Consider the following 10,443-nt stretch of genomic DNA (forward strand, 5'->3'; position numbering starts at 1 on the left):
TACATTGCTTGAAATGTCATAAGACCAAGGTAGACGATTTTTTCCCCTTGTAAGAGAGTAATATAACAGAAGACATGTTTTATGATCTCACAGCTCAACATATGTTTTATGATGCAATAACACTTTGCTGCCATGGAGGTTAACATTAACATGGATCTTATAATGAGTTAATTCTCTCAAAATGCAATTACGGTTTATGGTGACCTATGAGACCGCAGAATGAAATTCAAGAAATCATCAGAGTGATTACGGCAAAACAGTAACAAATGCTACATCATTCTCGATCGCACCCATAGTGTAGCTCCACCCAGGTCAAATGTGAAGCACGAAGCAAGCAGGTTTTCTGTCAGAATTCCAGTCCAATGTTCAAAGCCCTTTATTGCTAATGGAGGTGTGTGTTTAGTGTTTGTGTGTGTGTGTGTGTGTGTGTAGTGTGAGTCATCATGCTTTTCTGAAGGCAGCATTGTGGAAAAGTGTCAAAAGTGTGTGTGAGTTTTTGTGTCCTTAATCTCTCTCTCTATAGTCCTGCTTTAAATTCACTCTCACTATCGTTGTCATGCAGATGAGGGTGTATCGAGGCAGAGCACCCCGGCAAAATGGAACGAGACAGACCTGGATGTTTCATATGAAAGAAAACCACACCACACAAGTGACAGTGAGTCTACACCGCAGATAAGAACCAAATCTCCTATCCGTGATCTGGAGCATATCTTTTTAACCTTTTTAAACTAAGCCTATGATAAGCAGCAGGTATGGAATAGCAGAGTGCACACTTATTCTGATCTTCTCACATTCCAGAGAATGAGTGGATCAGACCATCTATCCCCAACAGCAACTGGAGGGAGTCCAACTTGGACTCACCCACTTTACCTCGAAAGGTGTGTGCGTATGTATGTGTGCATGTCTGGTAGAGTAGCCTTTTCCAGATTAGCAACATAGTGCCCTGCCCTACAATTTTCCCATAAGTGGAGATCAACTTATTTATTGTAAGTTGTCGTGTTTGTATGTGTGCTTAATTTTAATCTCCTCGTCTTAATAGTGACAGAGCGTACTTACAATATGATGTCAAACACAAGACCCGAGGGCCAAATCTGACCCTAAGCCTCATTAAATAACAAAACCTCAAAACTATCTATGCTGCCATTTTGGCCAGGACTCCCTGGAAGACCAGCTCCACATTTTCCCACGATCTAGAATTCACAACAGCTCTATCATACAGCTTGTGAACTCAGCCAACAATGAGCAGTAGCCCTTTTTTCTGCTTCTTAAAATATCTGACAGGAGGTTACCATAAACCGCCGTATTTACAGTATGTGCACTCCAGTTTATTATAGCGGTTGGCTTGACCGTGGTCTGAAACACAGGTTAAAATCGACTACTGTGTGCTGTGCGTGATGTAAGTCACGAAAGAGGCGTAACCAGAAACTAATTTCTGTGGGGTGAGTAAATATGCTAAAGAAAATCACGATTGTTTCCCTGATCTGTGGCGGTTAATTTGTGGAGCGTGATTCATTTCAGGTGACTCAGATGTCAGACAGCAGTAGGGGCGGTGATAACATGACTTTGTTATTTAATCAATTATAGCACAATCTACCATCAAACGATCTTTCTATATTAATAACGTTGCCATAAAATACCTTTATGGCTGTTCCACTGGGGGAAAAAAAAGCTTAAAATAACTTGAATAATATGGGAAAATTACACCTATATTATAAACCCCGATCTACTTTTCTTTTGCAGTTCCAGCAGGCTACTTCATCGGTTCTCACCTCCATATCGCTAGGCTTATAGTGTAGCTCTCCGGCTAGTAGGTTTGAAGCAGGAAATGCATCACCCCAATTGGCTAATTCTATAATTGTCTGTTATAGAACAGAAAAAAAATGTGGTGATTAGGATTAGCCTTAATAGATTTAGAGATAAGCTTGAGTTAACTAGCGTGAAACATCCATCCATCCATCCATCCATCCATTTTCCGTACTGCTTATCCTACAGAGGGTCGCAGGGGAGCCTGGAGCCTACCCCAGGGAACACGAGGCACAAGGTTGGGGGACAATCGCAAAGACATTCATACACCAATTCACACACTATGGACAATTTTGAAATGCCAATCAGCCTACAGCGCATGTCTTTGAACTGGAGGAGTAATTTTGCACCAGACCATCGACGCGAAATACTGGAAGTCTATCTAACTCAAATATATGCCCAGATCCTATTATATTTCCATCAAACATCCATGTGAACTTGCCAGAAAGGTTCACAAGGCATCTGGTTGGGATAGAGGTGTGCATCAAGACAGGGGACGCAATAAAAACATCACATGAGCAGAATGTTTTTCCTTTCATACTGGCGTGATCAAGCAGTCAGATATGAAGCTTATGGGACAAAGGACGACCTCTGAGATGCACAGATTTAGTGTTCATTCATTCATCTTTAGTTTAAATTCAAATGAAATTAGTTTAAATTCATTATTATTTCTTTAATGTTCATGGTGTATCATTGAAGCATCTTTCCAACCCTTTCCATGTTCTTCGAAACATTCTGTCTGCAGGACCTTCTGCCCCGTCATCTTCCATCAGCCGATGGCTCCTTGCCCAGGAACACCCGTATCTCTGTGCCCCCTGATGGTGCTTCATCCACCCAGTCACCTTTTAATCCTCAGCCAATCATCTCCCGCGTGTCCATCCCTCCTGCAGCACCCAGGCTCCGTCCGAGTAGACCCATCCCCCTGTCTGTCATCATGAGGCTCCAGAACCCATACTATACAGCAGCAACCAGATATCCACGTGGCACTGAGAGCGAGCGAGATCTCAGCATGACATGCCAGCCTTTGTCTATGCCCAGAGAGTTGCTTTGCCACTTTCAGCCTATCCCTCAAGAGCAGAGACCTCCAGTCTATTATGCAGAAGGTACTAAATAGAGTTCCTAGCTATTCTGTGCAGAAATACTATGAGTTGGAAGTGGGATTCTTGTTTTTTTTTTTATTATTCACGTGTTTTCCTGGAAAGTGTGAATTTGCACATTTCCATTACATTACTAATGGATAATGCTAGTCTATACCCAGATATGGCTTGGCTGAGGTGGAAAAATTTGCTTGTAATGAAAACCTGAAGGGAAACATTTCCTGAAGATAATGTAAGTAGTAAAATATGGTTATTGTAGTAATTTTTGTGTATGGGTTTCTTTGTCAGCCCCCAAGTCAACCTATGTGGAGCTTACAAAACCAAACTCGATAAATAAGCCGGCCCCCTTGCCCGAGCAAAGTAAAGAGCCCAAAGTTGAGGCTAACACTGATGATCCTGAGGTGGATTCGGCTCCTCGGCCCCTAAGCCCCACGCGCTTGCAGCCAGTGGTGGCCCCGGAGGCTCCTGGGGTCCCTGATATGGACGTGTTGCTCCAGATCCGAGCTGAGTTCCCCCGTGCTCTGAAGAAACGTGGCTCCATTAGTGCCGACCATTCGCAGAGCATGAAGATGATGCCCCTTCGTCCCAACCAGTACAAGCAGGTGATGAAAAAAATATTCGGCAGGAAAGGACCCCAAACAAAGGTCGAGACAGGGAGCGAGAGCAGCTCCTCAGATGGAGAGGAGATCTCACCATCCATACCTTCTCCACCTTCAACGATCCCAAACATGGCTATGCCAGCCCAGCAGAAGGTGAGGGGAGACGCTTAACTTCAAAACGTAGCGATATTTTTTGAACTCAAAAAGCATTATATTAAACCTATTCAAATCAAGTGACCATTCAGTTAGGCTTAGGACCTGTAATAATTCAATAACTATAAAAGCTAGAGTAGTGTTAATTGAAGGAAGCTATGATCACAAGAAGATTTCTGAATCAGGAGTATTTAACCATTTATGTGTTGCGCACATGTGTGTGTCTCAGGGTCTTCAGTCAATCCTGCGGAAGCCTAAAGGCAGTAGCGTAAAGGGGCCCCGTGCCCGTCTCAGTCCTCTGGTGCTGCTGCTGGACGGTGCTCTGGTTGGGGAGCTGGACACGGTGCAGAGAGCCGTACAGGTCAGCAAGCCCCCAACACACCACACCACACTGACTCACCACACATTGCATAAAACCTGTGTCACATAATGTCACCTATGTCATTTATATGTATTAAATGTATCTTTTTTCACTAGATGACTGACCCGAGCCAGCCAAATGATGAGGGCATCACCGCCCTTCATAATGCTATCTGTGGTGGGCATTATGCTGTAGTGGAGTTCCTCATACACATTGGTGCCAATGTCAGCGCTCCAGACAGCCACGGCTGGTTAGTTTCACACCTTCCCTCATTTGTGTATGTGTGGTTTATGTGTGTATCACAGGTTTGTATGTAGACTGAATTTGCACCATGTGCGTGTAAAACAAATGTAAACAAATACATTGTTTGGAATGAATGGATAATGTGCACTGTGCTGTAATGTATATGTGACAAATAAAGGCTTCTTTTTCTTCTTCTTCTTCTAATGTGGAAAATGCAAATTGGAGGTGCACTATTGTGTTTTTTTAATTTTGTTTTTGTTTGTTTGTTTTTTTAAGAAAGTTTTCCAGAAAGATAGATCGGGCATCCTGTTTAAATTAGATGTGTTATGAGACAAATACATAGCTTTAAACATTCATTCATTCATCCTTAGTAACTGCCTGGTAATGGTCACAGTGGTTTCAATTAGGCTACTGGTTTGTTTATATATTGGGACGTTTCCAGGGGTGGAGTGATAGGGTTCATATTTAATATTTAATCCGATTTTGACCACGCCTCTTCACATTTAAATTACGATACAGATATTGGCAATGCGTTACACCCGTAATGTGTATCTGAACTCTGAATGTGTGTGTGTGTGTGTGTGTGTGTTTGTAGGACACCCCTGCACTGCGCTGCCTCCTGTAACGACCGGGCCCTGTGTGAGTTTCTGGTGCGTAACGGTGCAGCCGTCATGGCGGTGACGGAGAGCGACGGCGCCACGGCGGTGCAGAAGTGTGACCCGTATGCTGTGGGTTACGAAGAGTGTGAGAGCTTCCTTAGAGGTCAGGATGACATCATCAGTTACATGACACATGACCACAACCTTCATGTACATCTTAAAGACAGAAATGCAACACAAATTTTTTAACAAACAGAACCAAAGACTTGTGTATTTGTACTGTATATGGGACTCTACATGAGTGTTTTCTTAAGAGGATGTGAGGGTAAATCATGTAATCGTATACATAAAAGACTCTGAGACGGTGCTACTATCAATTTTAAGACACGGTATAGCTAGATGCTCCTAATTAGAGCGATAAAGACTTTATCTCCGATGTTTCCAATTCGATCTATAGTTTCCGATAAACAACTCGCATGCGTTTTCTCATCTCACTTGTATTTATTTATGGCTTAGATTCTCTAATTGTGCACTATTTAAAATGAGTGCATTGCTTGACGTGTAACCAAAATTTAATACAAGGTGCATACATTATATAGCAGTATATAGTGAAAGCATTACATGTTTCAGTGGGAAATACCTGTAGAAATAGTAATACAGGTGTATATTTGTGTGTGTGTGTGTCATGTCAGGAGTGGAGGAGGCCATGGGTGTGGAGAACAGCGGTGTGCTGTATGCTCTGTGGACTTACCCGGCCCAGGCGCCTGATGAGCTGAGCTTCAAGGAGGGAGACATGGTGACCATCCTGCAGAAACCCGAGGGGTTGGATTGGTGGTGGGCTTCACTCTGCGGGCGAGAGGGCTTGGTCCCAAATAACTATTTTGGGGTAAGAGAACATATGGTTAATATTAGGAATAGTATCATATGTACAGTACTGTTCAAACATGGATCATACAAGTTAATTATTAATAATACTAGATCTACGAAGTAGCTGATTTATTCATTCATTTGGACTATAATATAATAAAATATACAAATATGGATTGTACAGTTAATTAGTGATGAGGCTATATTTCACAAATATAGATCATACAATAAATTTGTATCATTTACTGCATCTAATGTGGAAAGAGATGCAGTATGTAGTTAAATAATACTATATTATGCCGATTTAGTTGGCATAATGTTACTATTATGTTAAAGCACAACAGGACATGCTGTTAGAAAAATAATCAACAAGGGAGGGGTATGATGATAATTAAAGAAAGACACGTCATCATTTTTAAACGTCTGTAGTTATTTTTAACATTGTAGAACGTCTGTGAACTGTCGTTCCCTCGTCAGCTTCTTTTTTTTTTTTCCCTGTCAATTGATTTCAAAATAATAATAATTGCAGCTTGTCACGTTCCTGAGAAACCAGAAAACCCTCAATCCTGAAGACTTTCTCATGTCAGAAAAGTTCCAGCTTTAAATCTGACTCCTACAAAGCACTGACACTGGAGACTCCTTCCATAATTGTTAAATAAATGAAAATAAAAGAAAACTTCTCCTTATCAAAGGTTATACACATTTAAATAAATAAATAAATAAATAAAAATTGGTGGATTTTAAAATATGGAGCGTCCACCGTACAAGTCAGTGTGTAAGCTGTTACTATAGAAACAATAACGTATTAGAATATAATTTTATCATATAAACCTTACAGTTGTTACTGCTGTCAGAGCTGCTGTTATAGAAAATGAATCATTTATCAGCAGTGATGTTATATCAGTAGTAATAATTAATCGACTATACTGTACAAAGATAGACAATACATTTCCTTAGCAATATACATACATATATATGAGTGTATATAGTGTATAATCATAAAGATGACAGCGTATACATTCTCTCACCATGCAAAGATCTCCTGTTTGACTGGCAAATTCATCAGCCACGTGTATTAAACCAGTGTATCTACTGTGCAATGAAGGAATGGGATAGGTCTCTGACACCACCTGAATAACCCAGATATTTTCCTGTCTGGCTTCTTGTTAGTGAAGCTGAATATATAGTTGAGGTCATAAGTTTACATACCTGGATGATCAACGACTGTTTTTATGTTTTGTGATAGTTCTTCATGAGTCCCTTGTTTGTCCTGAGCAGTTAAACTGCCCACTGTTCTTCAGAAAAATCCTCCAGGTCCTGCACATTCTTTGCTTTTCCAGCATTTTCTGTATATTTTGACCCCTTTCCAGCGGTGGCTATATGGTGTGGCTCAGGTGGTAGAGCGGGGTGTCCACTAATCGCAGGGTTGGTGGTTCGATCCCCAGCCCACATCCGTCCACATGTCGAAGTGTCCTTGGGCAAGACACTGAACCCCAAGTTGCCTCTGATGACAGGCTAGCACCTTTTGTGTTTGTGAATGAGAAACGGTGTAAAGCGCTTTGTAGAACCGTTAAGGTTAAAAGGCGCTGTAAGTGTAGACCATTTACCTTATTGGGCCAATACCCGATACTGGTTTTGGTATCAGTGCATCAATATCTTTAGGTGTATATATATATTTTTTTTTTTTTCTTGCTCTTGCCTTGTTGAGTTTTGTGCTTAATGTCTGATCTCGTATTTCATCCTGTTACAGCTTTTCCCGAAGGTGCGGCCAAAATCACTATGCTAGAGGTCCCTCTACAGGCCAATCCCCTGTACTACACCACAGAATCACTACAATACATCTATGATGGTTTTTTTTTTTTGGTCTTGTTTTTTCCTGTAGTCATTGTATTTTCTTAATTATGTAAGTTATGTCAAGGCCTTGGAAGTAGAGGTGTATAAGTCACATTTATACAAATAAAAAGTTCTTAACAAAATAAAAACCAAGTTATCAAAACCATATTTCAATATTCTGACAGGTTAATTTGCTTTTGTTGTTTGGCAAATGTCACTTCCAAGCTTTTTTGTTTAAGTAGCCTAAATTTGAGGGGGGGTGGAATTCCACATTGGTTTGGTTAAATATATGTATATAAAATGTTTTTATTTAGGCTACTTTCTACTGTTTGATGGTCTTTTTGTGGCCATTTGCCAGAATTCAGCCACAGCAAGATCCGACAGGTTTTCCCGGACCACCACACCCATACAAAGGTTTAAATGTGAAGTTTTCTTTATTAATGACAGGCTCAGTGGCTGAAATGCTAGTTACCTGAAGGTTTTGTGTTCAAATCCCAGGTTTATCAAAGAACCCTTAAATAAAACCTTTTAACCTTTAGCTGCTATATTTGGATTAGATTATTTCCCAAGTGAATGTGCATGATCAACATAAGATCACAGTGACTTAAATACTGAGAGAAATTGTCATCTCTCAGATTGGCTAGGAATTTGTTCATTTATCATCTCAGTATTGAATTTGGATGTGATTATTGATTATGTGTGTGTGTGAGAGAGAGAGTGACAGAGAGAGATTAGATTAGATTAGAGAGATTAGTTGTGCATTAACAACATACAAATGTATTATGGTCTGATTTGTATGAATTTGAGATACACTGAGTTAGATTAGAATTAGGCCTATTAGATTTACCACTCTCCTAACTAAATATTTAGTGTACTGGGCTTTTCTTTATTGTCTGTTATTTTAGTCATTGTGAAATGTTTACCACGAACATTAATCCTGTACAGTATGTTGCTTAGAATGCATTTTTATTGTCATCATTCATACATAGGAAGGCTTTGGTATCACTTTACATGTTAACCCCCTCTCACAGGGCTGTGTGGAAGAATGAATGCATGCGTGTGTGTGTGTGTGTGTGTGTGTGTATAGCTGGCACAGGCTGTTACAAAATAACATATTGCATTTTCTGTGATACAGTAAAAACTTCTATCAACTTATATTAAAAACAGTAAATATTAAGTGTATGTGTTTCATTTCATGTATTGTAAACTATACACAGTACAACAGAAGTGGTATAAATAAGTGGACTCCATGTGGCTTAACAATGCATAATAATAACAACTATTATTATTATTATTATTATTATTATTATTATTATTATTATTATTATTATTAGGGGGCCAAGCACAAAAGTTGTGTAGGCACCCTATTAATATTCTGCCTTTTCTTCTTCTTTTTCTTCTACTTCTCCTTGCTAGGGTGTCTGTGGCAGTCCACAGAACCGTCTGGTAAAAAGTTGTGAATTTGGCACACTAATTGGGGAGGGAACATTCTGATCAAATTTGGCTGAAGTGCTGCCAATGCTCTATCACCACCATTGGGTCAAATTTGGGCCTAATTTGGAAGTACTTTTATGGTCATAACTTTTGAACCATGTGTCTAAAATTTAAATGCCTAATGAGATTTTCCACCATCTTGGATTTTGTCAAAATCCATTTTTTTTCACTCCTACAAATTTTGTCCAATCGTCACCAAATTTGGCACACATCATCTTCAGAGTAAGGCTATCAAAAGAATTTCTAATAATCCAAATGGTTTGCCCATGATGGGCCAACAGATCTGACCTCGAAGCCGCCAAACATGAAGTGCGGCTGTATCTCAGCAACGACTTGTACATTGACACAAAATTTGGTAGACGGTTTCACGACCAATGTGTATGTGATTGTGCCCTGCGATGGATTGGCACCCTGTCCAGGGTGTACCCTGCCTTGTGCCCGATGCTCCCTGGGATAGGCTCTAGGTTTCCCCGTGACCCTAAAAAGGATAAGCAGTATAGAAGATGGGTGGATGGATGGATGGTTCTCAGGACCATGAACTGAGACTATGCAACGAATTTTGTGCCATCTCAACCTACTGCTCAAAAGTAAAAATAACATGATAAAAAAAAGCTTACATCTAACTGCAATTTTTGCTGCTCCTCCTCCAAATTTTGTCCAATCTTCACCAAATGTAGCTCACATCATATTGAGACCTGTCTAAACTTGCACAAAGAAAGAAAAAAGCCCAGAATGATGAGAAAAACATAAATAACTTGGATGTTTTTAAGTTGCAAGAAGAAAAAAGTTTCAGGTCAGAGCAGTAGCAATCATGATCACAGGTCAAAGTAGCATCAGACAACACCACAGGTCACAGCAGTAGTGGCAACTGCAACAGCAATGCCACCCTGCTGTCCATTTGTACATCTAGAACTTTCCTCCTACAGTCAAAGAATTTCACCACTGTCCGTGGTCAAAAAATACACATCGTGAATTAAACTACAAATCACTCTTGAATCCCTTTGCCTAAATTTATGGCTCTTCTTTCCTGTGATTGCTTAGGCAACAACTGTAGTGTGTCTGTGAATGTGTGGCTTACAGAGTCTGGGTGCTTGGCACCTGAATGCTTGCAGCTTTCGTTATTATTATTATTATTATTATTATCATCATCATCATTAATAGTAGTAGTAGTAGTAGTAGTAGTAATAGTAATTGCTTTCCAAGAGCAATTTTTTTCCATCAACCACAAGGTGGCAGAATTTTTAATGCTGCATGTCTCCTACATATTGATCCACCTTCAGCACACCCAGCAACACTGGCAGTATGGCAATACAGCTCTTCAGTAGGTATCTTCAGAAGAATCTACACCTTGGAACACTTCCATAATCGTTGCTCACAGATATGCCCCACACAAT

At 40.2% G+C, this 10,443-nt stretch overlaps 1 protein-coding gene across 3 annotated transcripts in view; it reads left to right on the forward strand.

Annotated features, from left to right (window-relative positions):
- The window catches only part of ppp1r13l (protein phosphatase 1, regulatory subunit 13 like), a 28,369-nt gene extending 19,637 nt beyond the window's left edge, over window positions 1–8,732 (forward strand). For all 3 annotated transcript variants that reach the window (XM_053622648.1, XM_053622651.1, XM_053622649.1), the window contains 9 exons: window positions 563–655; window positions 799–878; window positions 2,549–2,906; window positions 3,189–3,652; window positions 3,882–4,013; window positions 4,130–4,263; window positions 4,852–5,018; window positions 5,548–5,741; window positions 7,473–8,732. In XM_053622648.1, coding sequence (XP_053478623.1) covers window positions 563–655; window positions 799–878; window positions 2,549–2,906; window positions 3,189–3,652; window positions 3,882–4,013; window positions 4,130–4,263; window positions 4,852–5,018; window positions 5,548–5,741; window positions 7,473–7,508 — 1,658 coding nt within the window. In that variant the 3' untranslated portion in view covers window positions 7,509–8,732. The remainder of the gene's footprint in view (window positions 1–562; window positions 656–798; window positions 879–2,548; window positions 2,907–3,188; window positions 3,653–3,881; window positions 4,014–4,129; window positions 4,264–4,851; window positions 5,019–5,547; window positions 5,742–7,472) is intronic.
- Window positions 8,733–10,443: the final 1,711 nt, after the last annotated feature.

This window comes from Ictalurus furcatus, chromosome 4, assembly GCF_023375685.1.
Source record: "Ictalurus furcatus strain D&B chromosome 4, Billie_1.0, whole genome shotgun sequence".
Taxonomy (NCBI): domain Eukaryota; kingdom Metazoa; phylum Chordata; class Actinopteri; order Siluriformes; family Ictaluridae; genus Ictalurus; species Ictalurus furcatus.